This window comes from Oncorhynchus tshawytscha, linkage group LG11 (assembly GCF_018296145.1).
Source record: "Oncorhynchus tshawytscha isolate Ot180627B linkage group LG11, Otsh_v2.0, whole genome shotgun sequence".
In the NCBI taxonomy this organism is placed as follows: domain Eukaryota; kingdom Metazoa; phylum Chordata; class Actinopteri; order Salmoniformes; family Salmonidae; genus Oncorhynchus; species Oncorhynchus tshawytscha.
Window position 1 is genome coordinate 35,005,263 of NC_056439.1, and position 26,192 is coordinate 35,031,454.

Sequence of the window (26,192 nt, forward strand, 5' to 3'; positions counted from 1 at the left end):
CATAACAGTTTGTAAAAGCAGAATATTTCACCAGCTATTATTTTATTTGTAAATAATAGCTGGTGCATGAAATCTAATATTAAGGAAGTCTAAGGTTTTGCTCACCTGAAGTAGAGTATCACATGATAAGCAGTAGACCATACTATTTACCAAGAGAGTTTTCATCTATATTTTTCGTAGCTGTATATTTACCACCACAAACCAATGCTGGCACTAAGATGGCACTAACAAGCTGTATAAGGCCATAAGCAAACAAGAAAATGTTCATCCAGAGGTGGCGCTCCTAGTGGCCGGGGACTTTATTGCAGGAAAACTTGAATCCGTTTTAACTCATTTCTACCAGCATGTGCAACATGAGGGGAAAAAAACTCTAGACCACATTTACTCCACACACAGAGACGCGTACAAAGCTCTCCCTCGCCCTCCATTTGGAAAATCTGACCATAACTCTACTCTCCTGATTCCTGCTTACAAGTAAAAACTAAAGCAGGAAGTATCAGTGACTCGCTCAAAAAGGAAGTTGTCAGATGACGCAGATACTAAGCTACAGGACTGTTTTGCGAGGACAGATTGGAATAAGTTCTGGGATTCTTCAGATGGCATTGAGGAGTACACCACATCAGTCACTGGCTTCATCAATAAGTGCATTGATGACGTCGTCCCCACAGTGACCGTACATACATACCACAACCAGAAGCCATGGATTACAGGCAACATCCGCACTGAGCTAAAGGGTAGAGCTGCCGCTTTCAAGGAGCAGGACTCTAACCTGGACGCTTATAAGAAATCCCGCTATGCCCTCCAACAAACCATCAAACAGGCAAAGCGTCAATACAGGACTAAGATTGAATTGTAATACACCGACTCCGACGCTCATCCAATGTGGCAGGGCTTGCAAACTATTACGGACCATAAAGGGAATCACAGCCACGAGCTACCCAGTGACACAAGCCGACCAGACGAGCTAAATATCTTCTATGCTTGCTTCGAGGCAAGCAACACTGAAGCATGCATGACAGAATCAGCTGTTCTGGACAACTGTGTGATTACACTCTACTTAGCCGATGTGAGTAAGACCTTTAAACAGGCCAACATTCACAAGGCCACAGGGCCAGAAGGATTACAAGGACGTGTACTCCAAGCATGCGCTGACCAACTGGCAAGTGTCTTCACTGACATTTTCAACCTGTCCCTGACCGAGTATCAACATGTTTCAAGCAGACCACCATAGTCTCTGTTAGGGTTGCACATTTTGAGGAATATTCGGAGGTGGAAACTTTTCACGGGAATTAGCGGGAATAAATGGGCTTTAACGGGAATTTATGGGAATTAATGGAAATATATGCAAATTAATATTAATACCATTTAAATGTAGATGTTTTTTGCATTGTATATATTTACCATATCATATGGAGACAGAAACATAAACGTTTTACCTTATCATAAGTAGACATAATTGCAAATGATTAAATTCTTCCAATAGAAATGTTTAAAAACAATTTAGTTACGAATTGAACTTTAATTAAACAAGTCAACTCTTCACATGGGATGATTTACAACAAAAGAAAGGGAATATTGAATGATCCCCAAAGATCCATCGCATCTCCCAAAAACATTTTCAAAATACTGTACATCTATAAAATGATAGCCTAGAAACTAAAGCTTTGGTTGTCTTCCTCTCAGGCTTCCATGTCTTCTCCCTGGACCTCCTCAATGTCCACGTCTTGAACATCAGACTGAGACCTCATCTTCACTGTCACTTTCCAACCTTGTTGAGAATGGCTCGTTGTCAGGCTCAAAGCCTCAAATTTGCCCAGATGGCCACCAATTTCTCAACCTTTGTATTGGTCAGCCTGTTGCATGCTTTGGTGTGTGTGTTCCCAAACAAGGACCAGATGCGCTCTGAGGCGGCTGATGTTGGTGGGATTTGGAAGATGGAAGCATGGCTGATGAGATATGTCGGCACGACTGCAATATTGCATCTCCAGCCAAAAGCCCTTCCTTGGAAGTGTACTTTGCCAGACTGCCAAGAACCTGGCCCTCATCCAGGCCAAGGTTGCAGGACACGGTAGTGATTATACCATAGCCCTTGCTGATCTCTGCAACAGACAGGATGCTCTTGCCAGCATACTTGGGGTCCAACATGTACCCTGCGGCGTGTATGTGCTTGAAGGCAGAAGTCTTCATGCTTTTTGATGTATTTCAGATCTGCAGTTTCCTCTGCTGAACATCAGACAGGATGGCATTTTCTCCCTCAATCCATGCAATGGCTACTGCTATAGGTTTCAGGAGTTTCAGGCTGCTTACCACTCTCTCCCAAAATACCTCATCCAGGAGGATCCTCTTGATGGGGCTGTCCATATCGGCAGACTGTGATATGGCCATTTCTTGGAGAGACTCCTTCCCCTCCAGGAGACTGTCAAACATGATGACAACACCACCTCAACGGGTGTTGCTGGGCAGCTTCAATGTGGTGCTCTTATTCTTCTCACTTTGCTTGGTGAGGTAGATTGCTGCTATAACTTGATGACCCTTCACATACCTAACCATTTCCTTGCCTCTCTTGTAAAGTGTATCCATTGTTTTCAGTGTCATGATGTCCTTGAGGAGCCGATGCAGTGCATGAGCAGCACAGACAATAGATGTGATATGAGGGTAGGACTCCTCCACTTTAGACCAAGCAGCCTTCATGTTCACAGCATTGTATGTCACCAGTGGAAATACCTTCTGTGGTCCAAGGTCATTGATGACTGCCTTCAGGTCATCTGCAATGTAGAGACCGGTGTGTCTGTTATCCCTTGTGTCTGTGCTCTTGTAGAATGCTGGTTGAGGGGTGGAGATGATGTAGTTAATTATTCCTTGCCCACGAACATTCGACCTCCCATCAGAGATGATTGCAATCCAGTCTGCTTTCTCTATGATTTGCCTGACCTTCACTTGAACTCGGTTGAACTCTGCATCCAGCAAATGAGTAGAGAAAGCATGTCTGGTTGGAGGGGTGTATGCTGGGCGAAGAAAATTCAGAAATCTCTTCCAATGCACATTGCCTGTGCGCATCAGAGGTGAAGCAGTTGCATACACAACTCGAGCAAGACATTAATCAGCATTTCTATGACTACGTTCCTCCATTGAGTCAAAACTTCTGATTCCAGGAGGACCATGAGCTGTTGCTATCGATAAGGTGTCTGATTCATAATTTTCACCTTGAATAGAAGTAGAGGGACTTTTGTCAGAGGTTGCTTGTTGTGAGCGCTGAGGTAACTTTATGCACTTGGCCAGATGATTCTGCATCTTTATTGCATTCTTCACATATGATTTGGCACAGTATTTGCAAATGTACACAGCTTCTCCTTCTATATTACCTGCAGTGAAATGTTACCACACATCAGATAGTGCCCGTGGCATTTTCCTCTGAAGATTAGAAAGAAATGTGTATAAAAAAAACACACAATTCCATGTACATATAAATAGTTAAGAAGTTAGATTAAACAACTCCTTTGTAAGAGAAATGTTTTAAAATGAACATGTATGGAAACTTTTCAATTAACACTCCTCAGTTAGCAGGCTCAAGCAAGCTAAAAACCCACATGGTAGCAAAAACTAACTAGTAGAAATTGTTAAGACGTTAGAAATGATTTAAACACACTTTGTTGTAGGCTACTATTTACTAGTTAACAAAAAATAATGTATGTCATATAAAATATATTCACCCCACCCAGTATTGTAATCAAAACTTACCAGAAAGCATGTAGTCCTTGGCTCAGACAGTGTAGTAGTGTGGGCTCAATAGCTTCTCATTAGTGTGCAAGATATTGAGAACCAGCTGTACATGTGATGGAAGAATACACTGTGCATGCAAAGGGTTGCAATTCCAATTTTAATTGGATATTGTTTAACCAAAATATGCCACAAGACCTAGAATTGCCTTATGTGTATCCCACAAAAAAAAGGTTCACTGTGATAAGCTAATGTTTTTGATGAATTTAAGTAAAATAACCCAAATTCCCAGGCTTAACTTCCCATGGAAAATTTATAGAAAAATTATAGAAAAAAGTTTCCGACCCTTTGCAACCCCAGTCCCTTTGCCCAAGAACACCAAGGTAACCTGCCTAAATGACTACCGACCCGTAGCTCTCACATCTGTAGCCCTGAAGTGCTTTCAAATGCTGGTCATGGCTCACTTCAACACCATTATCCCAGAAACCCTTGACCCACTCCAATTTGAATACCGCCCCAACAGATCCACAGATAATGCAATCTCTATTGCACTTCACACTGCCCTTTCCCACATGGACAAAAGGAACACCTATGTGAGAATGCTATTCATTGACTACTGTATACATCAATGATGTCGCTCTTGCTGCTGGTGAGTTTCTGATCCATCTCTACGCAGATGACACCATAATGTATACTTCTGGCCCTTCTTTGGACACTGTGTTAACAATCCTCCAGACAAGCTTCAATGCCCTACAACTCTCCTTCCATGGCCTCCAATTGCTCTGAAATACAAGTAAAACTAAATGCATGCTCTTCAACCGATCGCTACCTGCACCTGCCCGCCCGTCCAACATCACTACTCTGGACGGTTCTGACTTAGAATATGTGGACAACTACAAATACCTAGGTGTCTGGTTAGACTGTAAACTCTCCTTCCAGACTCACATCAAACATCTCCAATCCAAAGTTAAATCCAGAATTGGCTTCCTATTTCGCAACAAAGCATCCTTCACTCATGCTGCCAAACATACCCTTGTAAAACTGACCATCCTACCGATCCTCGACTTCGGCGATGTAATTTACAAAATAGGCTCCAATACCCTACTCAATACATTCGATGCAGTCTATCACAGTGCCATGCGTTTTGTCACCAAAGGCCCATATACTACCCACCACTGCGACCTGTGCGCTCTCGTTGGCTGGCCCTCGCTTCATAATCGTCGCCAAACCCACTGGCTCCAGGTCATCTACAAGACCCTGCTAGGTAAAGTTCCTCCTTATCTCAGTTCGCTGGTCACCATAGCAGCACCCACCTGTAGCACGCGCTCCAGCAGGTATTTCTCTCTGATCACCCCCAAAACCAATTCTTCCTTAGTCCGCCTCTCCTTCCAGTTCTATGCTGCCAATGACTGGAACGAACTACAAAAATCTCTGAAACTACCTCTCCCCATACTGTATTTACTTATTTATTTTGCTCCTTTGCACCCCATTATTTCGATCTCTACTTTGCACATTCTCCCGCTGCAAATCTACCATTCCAGTGTTTTACTTGCTTTATTGTATTTATTTTGCCACCATGGCCTTTTTTTGCCTTTACCTCCCTTATCTCACCTCATTTGCTCACATTGTATATAGACTTATTTTTCTACTGTATTATTGACTGTATGTTTGTTTTACTCCATGTGTAACTCTGTGTTGTTGTATGTGTCGAACTGCTTTGTTTTATCTTGACCAGGTCGCAATTGTAAATGAGAACTTGTTCTCAACTTGCCTACCTGGTTAAATAAAGGTGAAATAAAATAAAAAATAAATAAAAACTACAGCTCAGCGTTCAACACCATAGTAGTATTCATAAACGTAGTCTAGCCTGGGCTAAAGCAAGGAAATCATGTTCTGATGCAGATTAGCTTCTTTTTAGGCAGTTACGAAACAAGTGTTATTTTCTTCTCAGGAAGGCCAATTCTGAATATTTTATGTCTGTTACCACTGATAACCTGAATGACCCTATAACGTTTTGGAAGGCTATTAAGTCTGTCTGGTAACAGCAATGTTAATTAATTACCACCATGTGTATTGAAGGACACTGTTGCTGTATATGACAAAACTGAAATGCTGAATTGTTTTAATGAGCACTTTGTATCATCTGGTAGGCTGTTTGATTCAGTGTCCTCTGTCTCTGTACAACCCTGTGTGGATGAACCAGTGAGAGCTGGTCAAACGTTTAGCTTTTTGCCATTCTCAGTGCAGGAGGTACATAAAGCCCTGAAATCCTTAGATCAGAGAAAGCCTGCAGGTACTGATCTTCTTGATCCCTGCTTTTTAAATCTGGCAGTTGATTTCATAGCTGAACCAATTACATGTCTATTCAATCTAACCCTGGAATGTAAGGAAATTCCAAAGATTTGAAAATCAGCATTTGTTCTACCTCTTCTAAAAAGGGGGATCCAACTCTTTTAAATAATTATAGGCTCATCTCAAAGCACTCACCACTGGCGAAAAAAAACTTGAAACTCTTGTTAGTGAACAGCTAACAGTTTTTATATACTGTCACGCCCTGGTCGAAGTATTTTGTGTTTGTCTTTATTTATTTGGTCAGGCCAGGGTGTGGCATGGGTTTTTGTATGTGGTGTGTATATATGGGGGATTGTAGCTAGTGGGGTGTTCTAGATAAGTCTATGGCTGTCTGAAGTTGTTCTCAATCAGAGGCAGGTGTTTATCGTTGTCTCTGATTGGGAACCATATTTAGGCAGCCATATTCTTTGAGTTTGGTGTGGGTGATTGTCCTTAGTGTCTTTGTTCCTGTCTCTGCACCAGATAGGACTGTTTAGGGTTTCACACGTTCCATGTTTATTGTTTTGTAGTGTTCATGTGTACATTTACATATTAAAAGAACCATGGACACTTACCACGCCGCATATTGCTCCTCCGATCCTTCTCGCCTCTCCTCTTCAGATGAAGAGGAGGAAATCCTTAACGGAATCACCCACCACAAACGGACCAAGCAGCGTGTCAACAGGCAGGAGCAGCCCAAAGAGGAGATGCGTAAGAAGGATTTCTGGACATGGGAGGAGATCCTCGACGGGAGAGGACCCTGGGCTAAACCAGGGGTGTGTAGCCGCCCAAAGGTGAAACAGGAGAAGAGGCAACAGAGGCAGCAGCAGCAGGAGCAGCAGCAGCTACAGTGGGAGAGGTTGCACCACCTGGAGAAATGGACATGGGAGGAGGAACTGGACGGTAAAGGACCCTGGGATCAGCCTGGAGATTATTGTCGCCCCAAAGCCGAGCTGGAGGCAGCAAAAGCAGAGAGGCGGCATTATGAGGAGCTAGCACGGCAGAGCGGATGGAAGCCCGGGAGTCAGCCCCAAAAAATTATTGGGGGGGGGCTCACAGGGACTATGGCTACGCCAGGTAGGAGACCTGCGTTACCGGGGGGGCTAGAGAGACCGGGCAGGCACCGTGTTATGCAGTGGTGCTCACGGTGTCCCCAGTGCGGGGTGCATAGCCCGGTGAGGTATATTCCAGCTCCTCGGATCAGCCGGGCTAGAGTGGGCATCGAGCCAGGTAAGGTTGGGCAGGCTCGGTGCTCAAGAGCTCCAGTGCGCCTGCACGGTCCGGTCTATCCAGTACCACCTCCACACCCCAGCCCTCCGGTAGCAGCTCCCTGCACCAGGCTTCCTGTGCGTGTCCTCGGTCCAGTACCACCAGTACCAGCACCACGCATCAGGCCTACAGTGTGCCTCGCCTCTCCAGCGCTGTCGGAGCCTTTCTCCTCTCCAGCACTGCCGGAGTCTCCCGCCTGTTCAGCGCAGTCAGAGCCTTCCTCCGACACAGCGCTGCAGGAGTCTCCCGCCTGTTCAGCGCAGCCAGAGCCTTCCTCCTCTACAGCGCTGCCGGAGTCTCCCGCCTGTTCAGCGCAGCCAGAACTGCCAGTCTGCATGAAGCAGCCAGAGCTGTCAGTCTGCATGGAGCAGTCAGAGCTGTCAGTTTGCATGAAGCAGCCAGAGCTGTCAGTCTGCATGAAGCAGCCAGAGATGTCAGTCTGCATGGAGCAGTCAGAGCTGTCAGTCTGCATGGAGCAGTCAGAGCTGTCAGTCTGCATGGAGCAGTCAGAGCTGTCAGTCTGCATGGAGCAGTCAGAGCTGTCAGTCTGCATGGAGCAGTCAGAGCTGTCAGTCTGCATGGAGCAGTCAGAGCTGTCAGTCTGCATGAAGCAGCCAGAGATGTCAGTCTGCATGAAGCAGCCAGAGATGTCAGTCTGCATGAAGCAGCCAGAGATGTCAGTCTGCATGAAGCAGCCAGAGTTATCAGTCTGCATGAAGCAGCCAGATATGTCAGTCTGTATGGAGCAGCCAGAGATGTCAGTCTGCAAGGAGCTGTCAGTCTGCAAGGAGCTGTCAGTCTGCAAGGAGCTGCCAGTCTGCAAGGAGCTGCCAGTCTGCAAGGAGCTGCCAGTTTGCAAGGAGCTGCCAGTCTGCACGGAGCTGCCAGTCTGCAAGGAGCTGCCAGAGCTGCCAGTCTGTAAGAAGCCGCCAGAGCTGTCAGCCTACATGGAGCAGCCAGAGCCGCCAGTCAGCGTGGAGCAGCCAGAGCCGCCAGTCAGCATGGAGCAGCCAGATCTTTCAGTCTGCCAGGATCTGCCAGTCAGCCAGACTCTTCCAGATCCGCCAGTCAGCCAGACACTTCCAGATCCGCCAGTCAGCCAGACTCTTCCAGATCCGCCAGACTCTTCCAGATCCGCCAGTCAGCCAGACTCTTCCAGATCCGCCAGTCAGCCAGACTCTTCCAGATCCGCCAGACTCTTCCAGATCCGCCAGTCAGCCAGACTCTTCCAGATCCGCAGCCAGACTCAGCCAGACTCTTCCAGATCCGCCAGTCAACCAGACTCTTCCAGATCCGCCAGTCAACCAGACTCTTCCAGATCTGCCAGTCAACCAGACTCTTCCAGATCTGCCAGTCAACCAGACTCTTCCAGATCTGCCAGTCAACCAGACTCTTCCAGATCTGCCAGTCAACCAGACTCTTCCAGATCTGCTAGTCAAACAGACTCTTCCAGATCTGCTAGTCAACCAGACTCTTCCAGATCCGCCAGTCAGCCGGGATCTGCCAGATCTGCCAGTCGGCCAGGATCCGCCAGTCAGCCAGGATCTGCCAGTCAGCCGGGATCTGCCAGTCAGCCAGGATCTGCCGAAACCACCAGCCAGCCAGGATCTGGTATCTGGATCTTCCTCTCACTCCTGAGCCTTCCTCTCACTCCTGAGCTTCCCCACAGTCCCGAGCTGCCCCTCAGTCCCGATCTGCTCCTCAGTCCAGTGGGTTTCTGGGTGAGGACTACTAGGCCATGGTCGGCGGCGAGGGTGGACTATCCAGGGACGTGAGGAGAGGGGATTAAGACACTGAGTGGGGTCCACGTCCCGCGCCGGAGCCACCACCATGGACAGACGCCCACCCGGACCCTCCCTATTTGTTTTGAGGTGCGTTCGGGTGTCCGCACCTTAGGGGGGGGGGGTTCTGTCACGCCCTGGTCGAAGTATTTTGTGTTTGTCTTTATTTATTTGGTCAGGCCAGGGTGTGGCATGGGTTTTTGTATGTGGTGTGTAGCTAGTGGGGTGTTCTAGATAAGTCTATGGCTGTCTGAAGTGGTTCTCAATCAGAGGCAGGTGTTTATCGTTGTCTCTGATTGGGAACCATATTTAGGCAGCCATATTCTTTGAGTTTGGTGTGGGTGATTGTCCTTAGTGTCTTTGTTCCTGTCTCTGTCTTTGCACCAGATAGGACTGTTTAGGGTTTCACACGTTCCATGTTTATTGTTTTGTAGTGTTCATGTGTACATTTATATATTAAAAGAACCATGGACACTTACCACGCCGCATATTGGTCCTCCGATCCTTCTCGCCTCTCCTCTTCAGATGAAGAGGAGGAAATCCTTGACATATACTTACTCTATTTTATCAATGTACCAATCAGGCTTTAGGAAGAAGCATAGCACAATTACAGCAGCCATGAAGGTTTTAAATTATATCACTGAAGCTCTTGACAAAAAACAGCACTGTGTCTCTTTTTGTTGATGTCGCTAAGGCTTTTGCGTCACGTCCTGACCATAGAGAGTCCTTATTTCCTATGGTGGAATAGGTCAGGGCGTGACTGGGGGGTTAGTCTAGTTTATTATTTCTATGTGTGTGTTCTAGTTTTCATGTTTCTATGTTGGTGATTTGTATGATTCCCAATTAGAGGCAGCTGGCAATCATTGTCTCTAATTGGGGATCATATTTAAGTAGTGTTTGTGGGATATTGTATTTTGTGTAAGTGTATGTAGCACCGCTGTAGTCACAGTTCGTTGATCGTTTATTGTTTTTGTTAAGTTTCACTATTAATAAATGATGTGGAACTCAACATTCACTGCGCCTTGGTCCTTCTCTGCACACGGTTGTGACATTTTGATACAGTTGATCATGCTATAATGAGGCAGATATTGTCGAGCTTTGGTCTTTCAGGCATGCAGTTGCATGGTTTGCTAACTGCCTAAAAGGCCAGCATCCCGGAGTTGCCTCTTCACTGTTGACATTAAGACGGGTGTTTTGCGGGTACTATTGAAAGAAGCTTGACAAAAATGGGGGAAAAAATGATAAATTGGGCTTTTCTTTCAAAAACAAGAACATTTCTAAGTGACCCCAAACTTTTTAGCGGTAGTATACATATTACCTCAACTAACCGATTTCCCCGCACATTGACTCTGTACTTGTACCCCCTATATATAGACTCGCTATTGTTATTTTATTGTTGCTCCATAATTATTTGTTAATCATATATTTTTATTTTTTACTTCAGTTTATTTCCGTAAATACTTTCTTAACACTTAACACACGGCGCATGTGACAAATAACATTTGATTTCGAACAGAGGGGGAACATTCATGAACATTTCATACGGTTTATTATGGCATAATATGCTCTGGTTTCACTTTTGTATATCCGGATGTGGGCTTGCAGGGGAAAATAATGCATCCATTTTCCTGTAAATCCCATTGTTGTAGCATTTCCTGAGTGGCTGAGAGGTGATAAGAGGAGTCTAATATGGGCTAGTGTAATAGGAACTAGTCCTGACATGGTAGAGTCATTTCAATAACCTCTCATTTTCTGGAACAGAACCCAAACATGCACCCTCAAACACTTCAGAACATACTTGGGAAAATGTTGGCAGTCTTCTTTCAGACCCAAAATCCCAAGGGATGCTCTTGAAACTTAACATGTAATTCTTAAACATCCAGTGAATAGTTTAAAAACCCAGTCTTGTATTAACGGACTGAAAGTCCACTCCAACTTTCCTAGGATGACAGAATTAATGTAGGAGAAATTGTAACCTAATAGTATAGTACCTAATGTCACTTCAGTTTATTTAGTAAATATTTTCTTAACACTTATTTTTCTTTAAACCGGCATTGTTGGTTTAGGGATTGTAAGTAAGCATTTCACGGTAAGGTCTAAACCTGCTATATTCGGCACGTGACAAATTAAAGTTGATTTGATCTGATTCCATACCATGTGTATTTAAATGCAAGAGGCTCTGTTCGTGTCTATCCAGGTAGCGAGCTGGGCATCACTAGCCTAAGGCATTGTATTGTGATGAGCCCCACTGTCTTTCTTTCAACCTAACTGTTTACTGTAGGCCTACCATAGTCTATATGACCATCTGCCTTGATTATGAATGCATTAAAATGAATTAATTATTCAGCTCGTAGTGTAGGCCTATACTGCCCTAGAAAAGCAAAGAGCAGTAACTATGCAAACAGCAAAACTGCGAAAAAATTTTTAAAAGTTTTTTTGATGTCCTGCCAAATATGGTGTAGGTAGATAAATGATGATACACTGATGTAATATGCATAAAAATGACTTCATATTAACATATCACAGCATATCACATATCACAGCCCTATAATAATGATACAAGTTAAATCAGCTTAAAAGGGTTTATTTGCAACCTATGGGGTTTAAGATGTTGGGAATAGTGGTATAGGAGAGTCTGAAATTAATTAAATACCGTAACCCTAAGTAAGCTATGTTCAATGTCAGCAGCAATTTCCATTCGGCAATGGGTTTCACAGCCCTATAATATTGATACAAGTTATATCACCTTAAAAAGGGTTTATTTACGGCCTCCCGGTTGGTGCAGTGGTTAAGGGCGCTGTACTACCAGAGACTCTGGGTCCGCGCCCAGGCTCTATCGTAACTGGCCGCGACTGGGAGGTCCGTGGGGCAACACACAATTGGCCTAGCGTCGCCCGGGTTAGGGAGGGATTGGCCAGTAGGGATATCCTTGTCTCATTGCGCACCAGCGACTCCTGTGGCGGTTGGATGCGCGCTGTGTTAAGAAGCAGTGCGGCTTGGTTGGGTTGTGTATCGGAGGATGCATGACTTTTAACCTTCGTCTCTCCCGAGCCCGTATGGGAGTTGTAGCGATGAGACAAGATAGTAGCTACTAAACAATTGGATACCACGAAAACGGGATAAAAAAATGTACAACATTTTTTTAAAAAGGGTTTATTTACAACCTCCAAGCCGCATGTTCGGCAAAGTGGTATCGGAGAGTCTAACACACAACCCTTAACTTGAGTTCAGTCTTCACCAATAAGAACCAAGAGTGGCTTAGCTTCATCCTTCATGTCTGTGAAAGGCCTCAATTCTAGGCCATAGAAAATCCTACATCCATATCATTAGATCAAAACAGGATGGATCAACAGTGAATCATATAACTGGTTTGCATCCTAGATTAGCAATAGTTGCATTATTTGTCTACCCATATGATGTGGATCATTGTCAGGTTATTTGATATATAGTGCATTCGGAAAGTATTCGGACCCCTTGACGTTTTCCAAATTATTTTACCTTGCAGCCTTATTCACCTTTTTTTCCCCCACATCAATCTACCTACCTACCCCATAACGATAAAGGGAACACAGGTTTTTATAAATTTTTTGCAAATTTATTTAAAAAACACACAAAAACAGAAATACCTCATTTACATAAGTATTCAAACCCTTTGCTATGAGACTCTAAATGTATCTCAGGTGCATCCTGTTTCCATCGATCGTCCTTGAGATGTTTCTACAACTTGATTGGAGTCCACCTGTGGTAAATTCAATGGATTGGACATGATTTGGAAAGGCACACACCTGTCTATATAATGTCCCACAGTTTTTGCTCTGACAGTGCATGTCAGAGCAAAAACCAAACCATGAGGTTGAAGGAATTGTCCGTAGAGCTCCGAGACAGGATTGTTTTCGAGGAAGAAATGACAAAGTCTTTCTCACTTGATTTGAATTTTCCACGACATTAACAATATTGGCTTGTTAACATCTTTGTTTTTGATATAAATAAATGTGGGACACAAAAAAGGCAGTGTAGAACACCATTGCCCAAAATGCATTGATCCAATAACTTTCAAAAAGATTGTTCTGAAGTTTGCTCCCAAAATATATTTTTCTACGAATGAAGGCGCACAACATTGTGTGTATTTTCACACGAATCAAGCCAAACAGAAACGCACAAAATCTGCTGAAATATTTTTGTAAATATTTACACAAATTGAGTGTGAGATTGTGTTGCTGTAAACGTGCCCTGCCTCAAACAGGAAACAAGTTATGGACTAACCAGAAATGTGGGATATCTGTTTATTGCAGTGGAGGCTGCTAAAGGGAGGATGGCTCATAATAATGTCTGGAATGAAGCACATGGAATGGCATTAAACACATGGAATCCATGTGTTTGATGTATTTAATACCATTTCACTTATTTCGCTCCAGCCATTACCACGAGCCCGTCCTCCCCAATTAAGGTGCCACCAGCCTCATGTGGTTTATAGCAACCCTGGAAGAAATATGTGTGACCTATCTTGTCATCTTTTTTTGGCTAACTGCATTGGAATATTCTAATCTTTAAAGGGTCCATCTACAATAACTATGTCAATTTTCAGACTTTTTAATTAATTATATATACCCATTGATTCTTAAAGAATAGAACTTATCGAACTGATGACTTTAGTTCGAATGTCATACCCCATCCAAACCAAAACAAGCTTTTTTTTACTCTGTTGTTTGTTAACAATGTAATGGTACACAACCGCTGTATAGCTTTAAAACATAGTGGACATTTGTATTTTAATCTTATGGATGGTCCAATCCATTAGCCTTGCAACCCGAACTCCTTGCTCCGGCCAAACACTAGGCCAAACGCTATGCCACGCCACAGATGTTAGTTTGTTCTCTGCAATGAGTCTGGATCTGAGTACCTCCCCAACGATTTCTAGAATGGAAAACCATTCTAGATCATCTAGTCCCAGAAACCGTTGGGTTGGGCCAGAGCCAGAACACACATGGGTATAACACTTTTTTTTTTTTTTATCGGAATTGGCTTTAATACTCTGATTTGTTCGAGATGATCCGATGTCTGATGACTTTGCTTTCAACAACACCCCTCATTTTGAAGTCACCACAAATAGGTTTAAGCAAAGTATAGTGTCATTGTTTTCAGGAAAGTGTACCCAAGGCGATAGGAGGGGCAGGAGGCAAACTAAGGGCAAGAGCAGGGCAGCCACCTGATCTAGCCTTTCTTCCACCGCAAGATACGTGAGCTTGGACCAAGTTTAGTGAGACTTTTAGATCAAATAAAATCTCAGTAACTTCGAAGAGATGGTAATAAGCATGGAAAGCTTTCTGGAGTTCTCAGATAATTTATACCAATATTATATTATTTTCTAAGTAATAATAATAATTGTTGGTATAAGGTTGTTTTTGTCTCTATTCCACTTGTGTAATAACAATGACCAAGCATTCTACATTTGTGTGAGGTCTGCCTATCTTAAAACCCCATGACACAATAGAGCAGGGCGTGGGAGGGGCTATCCAGTTGTGCATTGTGCTCATGTGTAAACGATGAGGTCCACGACCAAACTGAAATTCCCCTAACCATCCTCACTCATTCTCCACTTAACATCTACATACATTGTACAGAGGTATCCTGGTAAAGCACGAAATAAAAAAGGCGCTTGGAAGCTGGAAAGATACGTTGTCTGTCCGCAATCGGAGGACGCGATTCTTCAAGTGGTTATTTTGGCATAAGATCAGGTAAGCAGCGCAGCTGGAAACGCGCGATTTAAGGGGAATTGTCTTTTAGCTCATCGGTGGGCTATTTATGAGAACTTCAGACAACGAAGTGAATTTTTTTAAGGATAAATTATCTGAATTCGACATTATAAACCGGTGATAGGTTTTCCCGTTATGTTCCCAGTGACACCATGAACATGGGAGCCGTCGAGAGCGCAAAATAAAGACAGTTCCACAACATTGGAATCCGTAGCACGAGAGTACTTACTTCACTTGATTATCAAACAGCAACACATTTTCACATCTGTTCGAAAGAGTAATATTACTGACTTAAGTCTAGCCTACCTGTATTGATAATTATTTAACAGATGGCAATTCATCTAATGGACATCACATCCCCCATTATCCCTTATTTATTTTTAACAGATTATTACAAGAGTGAATATCCTGACATAATGCATTTTGGAAATTGTCAAACATCTCCTTAATGTTTCCCATTAGTCACGAGGACTGCTTGTGGGTGATGCAGGTCAAGTTACATCAATGGAGTCCTTTGGTCCCCTTTGACAGAAACACAGACTGATGTGGTCTACATATGGCCTATGATGCATTTTTAACATATTCACATCCAGCTAATAAAATCATGCTTGTGCATTGCACTGTTTAACAGTAACCAGGTTGGGATACACTGTCCAATTTTAGTTGGAGACCTTAGCCCTGTTGATATAAGGCTCTGCATATTAACATCACCTTCTGGTGGCCCTTTCATGCAAGCATGATCTCAGGAATGTTGTATGCACCTCTATGAATTTATTGTTCAAGGCAAGGCATGCTCAACGTCATCATTATAACCAGCATGGCCCGTTCTAGGCATAAGGGGGGCCCCTGACCAAAATAATATAAATAAATATAGAATTACATTTCCTTGTGCATCAGCAGTTTCTCTCGTGTTATGCCAGTCACTGAATTAATCAGCCATGTCAGCTAACAGTTTTAAGATTGGTAGTTAGTCTAGCCAGATATCTAAACTTGTAGTAATCATGGCCGAATACCGACCAGGCACACAGGACACGTGCACAGGGGCCCTGACCTCCAAAGGGCCCACATTGATTTTGTTCGTCATTCCCACTCAGATATCATATTAACATGGCATAAGTCATTACAAAATGTGTGAAATTGCAGAAAATTTGCTTTAAAATGGAGGGGAAAAAATCTCCCCCAAATGGCAAATTTGGTAGAATTGCAGGAAATTATCTATAAAACTGCACATTTCCTCTCTCTGCCCCATGGCAAAATGAGTAGAATTGCATGAAAGGTGTTATGTAATTGCAAACTCTTCTCTCCACCTCATTGCAACATGTGTAGAATTGCAGAAAATGTGTTCTAAATCTGAAACATTTTCTCTACACCCCAGAGCAATTATGTGTATAATTGCAGGAAATAAATGTCAAGAGGGGGGGGGCACTGTTTTTCCACGAGGTGGGGAACCCTCCAAGTAAATCTCAGGGTCCCCAAAAAGCTATAGCGCCAGTCCTGAGAATCGGGATGAGAGGGCTCTGAAATATCACTATGTATAATTGCCATTAAGCAAAAGCAGCCCACTCAGGGCTTTGTGACTCACAGCATACCCTCAAAGGAAAAGGCTATATGGACACTCCTGACCTGCAAACCAACATTTCATTTCAGAATTGGTTAAAATTAGGTAAAGGGTCAGTTTTAGATTTTGGTTAGTCATTTTGCAGGTCAGCAGCATTCTTATAATCTCTCTCATCCTCACAGCTGTGGGTTGCTATAGTATTCACATAGCTTTACTGCAGATCTCAAATTCCCACTGTAAGGCATTGCCATAACAGAACATTCTCTTCGGGTTATCGTCACAACCGTGTATCTTTCCCCTCACGCCGACACCACGATGGCTCTCAAGAAACTACACTGGACTTTGTGCAAACTGGAAACCGCATATCCTGAGACAATATTTATTGTAGCTTGGGGACTTTAATCAAGGAAACCTGAGGAAAACGCTACCAAAGTTTTATCACCACAACGCCTGCGCTATTAGCTCATCAAGAATTCTTGACGATTGTTACTCCTCCTTTCAGACATCTGCTCTGAACTCACAGGTCTTAACATTGAAGTCAATAACATGAACAAGGTTTAAATTCAACCTCTTCAAATTCGCAACATCAATGAAGATAGTGATAAATTTATTACAGGCTACTAGTTCTAGAAAATTAATACCAGATGTGAAATCTCTCATTACTACTCCTAGTAGTGCAAGTGAGGAGATGGACATCGCCAACACATTATTTTGGGGGGGGGGCAAATAAGTCACAGATACAATTATGTTGAGCAGGCTGATTGGAGATGCTCAAACAACATAGAGATAATCCCAGGTAATCCATCTTGATCTTTTAGAGTTATATATTTTTGAATGAGCTTTTCTAGTGGATTAAGTCTGCATTATGGAAACACTACAGTCAACTAAACTGTAGGCAGCAATGTTTGCTCTGAGATGACCTGGGTCTGTCACTCATGGTCAAGTCTGGCATTCCAGTGACAACAAATACGATACATTCCATAAACACTGGGCTTCATGTGGCTGAATTCTTACCCCAGCCATGTTGTAGTTTATTTACTTTCTTCTGTTTGGCTTACACAAAAAATACCTGCACTCAAAGTGATAAGAACAAACTCATAGATTGTTGGAATCTTTCCTTTGAAAATACAGGCAGATTTATCTACGCTGTATGCATGAGCTGAGTGCTTACAAGGAAACCAATAGGGATAATATTTTATTATATAATAGAACATAGTTTTTACAGTAGAATAGTGGGTTGAGTTGTTTTAATGTAGGCTGCTTCCCTTGAGTACAGTATGAGTGTATTACTGACCTGCAGTGAGTAAGCCAATGTGAGTGTGGCTATGTGGGAGCTGTCACTGAGCATAAAGAATGTGCAGAAGCAACAAGCTAAAAAAGAATTCCCCTTTCTCCCTTTTTATCTAGATGACCCACAACTGGTCCAGATGTATGTTTATAAACATAAGCTCTCTCTCTCTCTAACTGAGATCAGGTCAGCATTGTGTGAGGAACAACATTTTAAAAAGAGGAACACCAAATCTTGCTGTGGCAGCATGTTTTTCTTGTGTTTCCTGTCTCAGGAAATTCCCTTCCTTCCTAATTCCTACTGAAAACTGCATGACCCATGTTGGAAAGTCCTGCTGAATTATCTAGGGAACCCTACATGATGTTCATGGATTTCTGATGTGTCCATGACTGTGTTCATGACTGATGTTGTGGAATTCACCTAGACTAAATCATTCTGGGTCATTCCAAGAAATGAGTTTCTTTTGCATTCATTTGATATTTTAAGTAGAAGTTGTGCACAAATATTGAATTTTAAAAGTCTGTTATATTAAAGTGTCCTTTATTATAGACCACATGGACAATTCTATAAATCTGAATGGAAGACCTCCTTCCCTAAAGGCTTTCTCATCCAAACTTAATGATGGTGTTGGTGTCGTACGCAGCCACGCAGTCGTGAGTGAACAGGGAGTACAGTAGGGGACTAAGCATACACTCCTGAGGGGCACCCGTGTTGAGAGTCATTGTGGTGGATGTGTTGTTGTTTAGCCTGACCACCTGGGGGTGGCCCGTCAGGAAGTCCTGGATCCAGTTGCAGAGGGAGATGTTCAGTCCCAGGGTCCTGAGCTTAGTGAGCTTGTAGGGCAGTGTCATGTTGAACGCTGAGCTGTAGTCAATGAACAACATTCTCACATAGGTATTCCTTTTTTCCAGGTTGGAGAGGGTAGTGTGGAGTGCAATAGAGATTGTGTCATCTAAAGATCTGTTGGGGCACTATGCAAATTGGAGTGGGTCCAGGGTGTCTGGGATGATGGTGTTGATGTGAGCCATGATCAGACTTTCAAAGCATTTCGTGGTGTTAGGTTCTAATTCTCAGAGTAAAACTCAACGGGCACTATGAAAGCTTTAGACCAAGTTTATTCATCCCAGAGGGTTAATACAGCTGCATTAGACAAAAACATTTTCACACAAGCACTGATATTTAACCCTTCCTCCTAGGCTGAATCACCTCCTACACATCTGCACAAACATTGTATCTTTACTACTTTGCAGGACACTAAATAATCTGGGCCATAAACTTTTCTTTCTCCCTTAATGTGACCTGACCTGACCTCGACCCCCCTTCATCACTAATCTATGGCTCTCTCCCCTTATCAATGCCTGCCACATGTGATCGCTTCCATGCACTCAGCACATTCCAAGCTTAATTGCACACACTATATACCTTCCTCCTACAGATAACCATTAACTTCTGGTGTAGACCCTCTAAACCTAAGCACTCCCTCAGTGACACGAATAAGTATATTTCATATTCTCATAACCCAACAGTGGCTACAGATGTGAGTGCTACTGGGCGATAATAATTTAGACATGTTACCTTGGTGTTCTTGGGCACATGAACCATGGTAGTCTGCTCGAAACATGTAGGTATTACAGACTGGATCAGGGACAGTTTAAAAATGTCAGTGAAGACACTTGCCAGCTGACCAGCATATGCTTTGAGTATGCATCCTGGTAATCCATCTGTCCCCGTGGTAAATGTTAACCTGTTTAAAGGTATTACTCACATTGGCTACAGAGAGTGAGATCACACAGTCGTACGGAACAGCTGGTGCTCTCATGCATGGTTCAGTGTTGCTTGCCTCAGAGAGCATAGAAGGTATTTAACTCGTCTGGTAGGCTAGTGTCACCGGGCAGCTCGCGGCTGGGTTTTCCATTGTAATCCATGATAGTTTGCGAGCCCTGCCATATCCGATGAGTGTCAGAGCTGGCATAGTAGGATTTGATCTTAGCCTTGTATTGACACATTGCCTGTTTTTATGGCTCGGCGGAGGTCGTAGCGGGATTTCTTATAAGCATCCAGATTAATGTCCCACAGCTTGAAAGCAGAAGCTCTAGCCTTTAGCTCAGTGCAGATGTTGCCTGTTATTCATGGTTTCAGTTTTGGATTTGTACGTATGGTCACTGTGGGCAAGATGTCGTCGATGCATTCATTAATGAAGCAGGTGACTGATGTGGTAAACTCCTCAATGTTATTGGATGAATCCCGGAACATATTCCAGTCTGTGCTAGTGGAACAGTCCTGTAGCTTAGCATCCGCTTCATCGGACCACTTCCGAATTGAGCGTGTCACTGGTACTTCCTGTTTTGAATTTAAGCAGGAATAAGTAGGATATAGTTATGGTCAGATTCGCCATATGGAGGGTGAGGGAGAGCCTTTTATGCATTTCTGTGTGTGGAGTAAAGGTGATGCTGACATGCTGGTAAAAATGATTTCCCTGCATTTCCCTGCAGTTTCCCTGCATTAAAATCACCGGCCATGAGAAGCGTCGCCTCTGGATGTGCATTTTCTTGTTTATTTATGATCCTATGCAGCTCGTTGAGTGTGGTCTTAGTTCCAGCATCGGTTTGTGGTGGTAAATAGACAGCTACGAAAAATTGGTGAGTAATATGGTCTGCAGCTTATAATGAGGTATTCTAACTCAGGCGAGCAAAAACTCAAGGCTTCCTTAATATTAGAGATTGTGCACCTGCTGCTGTTGACAAAGAGACACACCCCTCCCCATTATGCTTACCTACCCGAGGCTGCCGTCTGGTCTAGACAATGCATGGAGAAACCCGCAAGATATATTTTATCCATGTCCTTGTTCAGCCAAGAGAAACAAATAATATTACAGTTCTTCAGGTCCCGTTGATAGGATTGTCTCGAACGGAGTTCATCCAGTTTGTTCTCCAGTGACTGCACATTCGACAACAGAACACAGGTCAATGGCGGTCTATTTGTTTGCCGAACTAATCTCGTTAGGAGACCGCCTCACCTGCCTCTTTTTCGCTACCGCCTCCTCTTTTGAGTCCCGGGGATTAGAGCTTGGTCTGGAGTAAACGTCCAGAGCTGCCAACTCGTTGAAGTAGAAATCTTCATCCAAATCGAGGTTAGTGATCACTGTTCTGATGTCCAGAAGCCTTTTGGGTCATAGGAAGTGATGGCAGAGACATTATGTACAAAAAAAAGTTAAGATTAGCATTAAAAACAAAATAGCAGAATTGGTCAGGAGCCCGTAAAATGGCCACTATCCACTGCAGCAGCATAAAAATAAAATAAAATAATAATACATTTTTCGATTCCCCCTGTCACAAGGGGATTTGTGGAGGATTTAAGTCGTCAACTCTGTTACTTTATTTGGCACTTAATAGGCACTTACTGATATGGGAAAATGCGTTTTTTTTTATTGAACATGTGCATTTTATGCCAGAATGGTAACATTTGGTGAAATAAAAAATGAAAAATGTAACTACTGAAAAGGCACAGAATTGGTGAAACAACCCTTCTATTTACCATGGACCCTACTGTACATCACTTTGTACAGTTGAATAGATTGTAGATCCTTGTAAGGTGTTCAAATGCTTGAGTATAAATATCATTAGATATCAGAAAGCAGCCAGTGAAGCAGGAGATATTCCACCCATTCTGTAGCTAATGAACAGAGCTTTTTGACGGAGGAGGAGAAGGCCTGGCTGCCATGGTAACATTGTCACACTGGCAGCCCAAATCGGGGGTGGAATCAGCCACGCCACAAACGTGTCTGGAATAGAACCGCTCCTTTTTTTGCCTGTTGAATTATAGGGAACTTGAGAACTGAATGGAAATCCAATTTGTAGGAGTTTACAGTTTCTTGCATTTCAGGGTTGACTTGAGTTCCATCTAAATTCCCACTGTGGTGGAATCTTATCATCTGTACCCAGTGTTTTTACCCCTTTGTTATTCTGCGTAGATTGTTCGAGAGCCTTTTACATTAAACTCAACACAGAAACATTATTTACATAGCCCAGATTCCTTAGCTAAGGCCATGTGTTGGAGAGCTGCGTGCAGAGCTGCAATTTTGTTGTTTATATTTATCCTCTCCAATACCATCTCTTTAGGTTAGTCTTGGCAAGTGTGATATAATTAAAGGCATTTTGGGAGGAAAATTCTACCTCTAATATGTTCATTAGATTGCTAGATCATCACGTCACACTTTGCAACTACAGATGAAGTATTTCTGGGAATTTCGCCCTTTTTTAGACTCAATCCCTACCCAGTCAGTGTGGCCGCTTGCATACACCGATTACCAGTGGTGGCTGGTGGCACACATCTCTTGCAATGTGTAACCAGCAGAGGAGGCTGGTAAGAGGAGGATGGGCTCATAGTAATGGCTGGAACGGAATAAATTGAATGGTCTCAAACACACCAAACGCCTGGTTCCATTAATTCCATTCTATTCATTATTATGAGCCATCCTCCTCTTACCAGCCTCCTCTGCTGGTTACACATTGCAAGAGATGTTGTGCGTATCTGGTAGTGGTGCAGGGTACTGTGAGGGAGCAGTGTTCTGGGGCTATCCCAGAAAAGGTCACTTGTGTGATCAAAATGTGCCACTCACGGTCTGAGATCAGATGAGTTTATTAATATCCTGGGTGGTATTTTTCTCTTCACAGTGATACTATTACTCAAAACCTTGTTTACGGTTGGATGTAATTGAAAATAGAGTATATACACAGAATAATATCTCCCATAAATATGCACAGTCTTTGTCATGCCTGTCTTTGTGTTTGCTGTTGATTAGCTGACAGCGAGTCGCTTCCCTTTCACCGCAGGATTAAGTTTGGATGTTTGGCAGGACTAATGACGACAGGACTGCTGACATATCATTCACTTGTCCCACAATGTGCAGAGCTGTCATTTCTTATGAATGTGCTATGTTGTGATAAAGGCTTGCATCCTTTAGACAGGAATGCCCTGAAACAAATCTAATGGGGACTAGTTGTCCTGCATATTTATGAAAAAGTCCATCTGCAGGTCAAATAGTTAATGGCTTGTTTGCACAAAACGATGCCAATAACAGTTTGACTATGAACGGCAAAAGAAAATTCACTTTTCACCCTTTTCAGCACTTTATAGTAAACAGGTTTATGTTCACTATGATGCTGAACTGAACCTCTTGCCCCCTTAATTAATTAAACTACCTTAACTTCCGTCCACAGACCCTCTCCATCACCATGTCAGTGAAGACGGATGGGAAGAGGAAGTGGGCGGTGGTGAGGGGCCATCTGGGCTCCTCCCAGGACTCAGACACCCAGCTGGAGGCCAACCTGGAGAGTGCCGACCCAGAGCTGTGCATCCTCATGCTCCAAGTGCCCAGTGTGGTCAACTACTCTGGGCTGAAGCGTCGTCTGGAGGGCAGCGAGGAGTCCTGGATGGTCCAGTTCCTGGAGCTGAGTGGGCTGGACCTGCTGCTGGAGGCCCTGGACAGGCTATCTGGGAGGGGCTGCTCCCGCATCACAGATGCCCTGCTGCAGCTTACCTGTGTCAGCTGTGTCCGGGCCGTCATGAACTCCTCGGCTGGGATCCACTTTATCGTGGAGAATGAGGGCTACATCCGCAAACTCTCCCAAGGTTCTACATCACCTAGGAATGAGGAGAAATGCAGTGTTTAAAAATGTGTTCCACTGATGATTTAATTATTTTATTTCCGCCTCGTACACCAATTGGTGCCCAGCCCGTATGGGCTTATGAAACAGGATATCAAGTATGTGTGCACAAAACAAAAATATATATACAGTATACATGGCACGTTGTGTTAGTTCAAAAGTTTGGTGTCACTTAGAAATGTCCTTGTTTTCCATGAAAGCATACATAAAATGAGTTGCAAAATGAAAGGAAATATAGTCAAGATGTTGACAAGGTTATAAATAACCATTTTTAATTGAAATAATAATTGTGTCCTTCAAACTTTGCTTTGTCAAAGAATCCTCCATTTACAGCAATTACAGCCTTGAAGACCTTTGGCATTCTCGTTATCAAGTTGTTGAGGTAACCTGAAGAGATTTCACCCCATGCTTCCTGAATCACCTCCCACAAGTTGGAATGGCTTGATGGGCACTTCTTACCTACCATACGGTCAAGCTGCTCCCACAACAGATCGATAGGGTTGAGATCTGGTGACCAGTGTCTGTTATTTTGCCCATCTTGATATTTTCTTTTTATTGGCCAGTCTGAGATATGGCTTTTTCTTTGCAACTCTGCCTAGAAGGCCAGCATCCCGGAGTCGGCTCTTCATTGTCGACATTGAGACTGGTGTTTTGCGGGTACTATTTAATGAATCTGCCAGTTAAGGACGTGTGAGGCGTCTGTTTCTCAAACTAGACACTCTAATGTACTTGTCCTCTTGCTCAGTAGGACACAGCGTTGTACGAGATCTTCAGTTTCTTGGCAATTTCTCGCATGAAATAGCCTTCATTTCTCAGAACAAGAACAGACTGACAAGTTTCAGATAATTTTTTTTTGTTTCTGGCCATTTTGAGCCTGTAATCGAACCCACAAATGCTGATGCTCCAGATACGTGACTAGTCTAAAGAAGGCCAGTTTTATTGCTTATTTAATCATAATAACAGTTTTCAGCTGTGCAAACATAATTGCAAAAGGGTTTCTAATGATCAATTAGCCTTTTAAAATTCTGAATTTAGATTAGCTAACACAATGTGCCATTGGAACACAGCAGTGATAGTTGCTGATAATGGGCCTCTGTACGCCTATGTAGATATTCCATTAAAAATCTGCCATTTCGAGCAACATAAGTAATTTACAACATTAATAATATCTACACTGTATATCTGATCAATTCAATGTTATTTAAATGGACAAAAAAATAGCTTTTCTTTCAAAAACAAGTAAACTTTTGAACAGTAGTGTATATACCGTACCAGTCAAAAGTTTGGACACACCTACTCACTCAAGGTTTTTCTTTATTTGACTATTTTCTACATTGTAGAATAGTAGTGAAGACATCAAAACTATGAAATAACACATATGGATTTGTGTAGTAACCAAAAAAGTGTTAAACAAATGAAAATACAGTTTATATTTGAGATTCTTCAAAGTAGCCACCCTTAGCCTTGATGACAGGTTTGCACTCTTTTTTTTTGTTATTTGTAAAAATAAAAAAAAATTAGGGGGTGGATCAGCTTTAATATTGCTGATAGATTGTTGCTTCCATCAATGTAATTGTCTGCATCATTTCCTATCCACCATATACATTTTTAAATATAGATTTATGTATATATACACACATAAGCATTCAGACATTTACACATATACAGTTGAAGTCAGAAGTTTAAATACACCTTAGACAAATACATTTAAACTCAGTTTTTCACAATTCCTGACATTTAATCAGAGTAAAAATTCCCTGTCTTCTGTCAGTTAGGATCACCACTTTATTTTAATGTGAAATGTCAGAATAATAGTAGAGAATGATTTATTTCAGCTTTTATTTCTTTCATCACATTCCCAGTGAGTCAGAAGTTTACATACACTCAATTAGTATTTAGTAGCATTGCCTTTAAATTGTTTAACTTGGGTGAAACGTTACGGGTAGCATTCCACAAACTTCCCACAATAAGTTGGGTGAATTTTGGCCCATTCCTCCTGACAGAGCTGGTGTAACTGAGTCAGGTTTGTAGGCCTCCTTGCTCACATGTGCTTTTTCAGTTCTGCCCACAAATTTTCTATTGAGGTCAGGGCTTTGTGATGGCCCCTCCAATACCTTGACTTTGTTGTCCTTAAGCCATTTTGCCACAACTTTGGAAGTATGCTTGGGGTCAATGTCCATTTGGAAGACCCATTTGTGACCAAACTTTAACTTCCTGAGTGATGTCTTGAGATGTTGGTTCAATATATCCACATAATTGTCCTCCCTCATGATGCCATCTATTTTGTGAAGTGCACCAGTCCCTCCTGCAGCAAAGCACCCCCACAACATGATGCTGCCAGCCCCGCGCTTCACGGTTGGAATGGGGTTATTTGGCTTGCAAGCATCCCCATTTTTCCTCCAAACATAAAGATGGTTATTATGGCCAAATAGTTCTATTTTTGTTTCATCAGACCAGAGGACATTTCTCTAAAAAGTACGATGTTTGTCCCCATGTGCAATTGCAAACCGTAGTCTCGCTTTTTTTAATGGGAGTTTTGGAGGAGTGGCTTCTTCCTTGCTGAGCAGCCTTTCAGTTTATGTCGATATAGGACTCGTTTTACTGTGGATATAGATACTTTTGTACCTGTTTCCTCCAGCATCTTCACAAGGTCCTTTGCTGTTGTTCTGAGATTGATTTGCACTTCTCGAACGTGGTTGAAAAACAAGTTTTAATGACTCCAACATAAGTGTAAGTATACTTCCGACTTCAACAGTATATATAAACTGAAGTCGTACTTTATCAAAAGCCTTTTCAAAATCAGCTATGAAAACCTGTAACTATCATCTG

The 26,192-nt window shown here is 42.8% G+C and overlaps 1 protein-coding gene across 7 annotated transcripts in view; it reads left to right on the forward strand.

The window, feature by feature from the left end:
• The first annotated feature begins 14,619 nt into the window (after positions 1-14,619).
• LOC112261835 (inverted formin-2) overlaps positions 14,620-26,192 on the forward strand; it is a 30,886-nt gene continuing 19,313 nt past the window's right edge. For 3 of the 7 annotated variants that reach the window (XR_006084568.1, XM_024437458.2, XM_042330043.1), the window contains exons 1-2: positions 14,625-14,833; positions 22,917-23,328. Coding sequence is in view for 5 of the 7 variants with exons in the window: in XM_024437458.2 (XP_024293226.1) it covers positions 22,932-23,328 (397 nt within the window). In the remaining 2 variants the exon portion in view is untranslated. Of the gene's footprint in view, positions 14,834-22,916; positions 23,462-26,192 lie in introns of those variants that run through there. The other 4 variants (XM_024437461.2, XM_024437460.2, XM_024437457.2 and 1 more) reach the window with 4 other exon arrangements.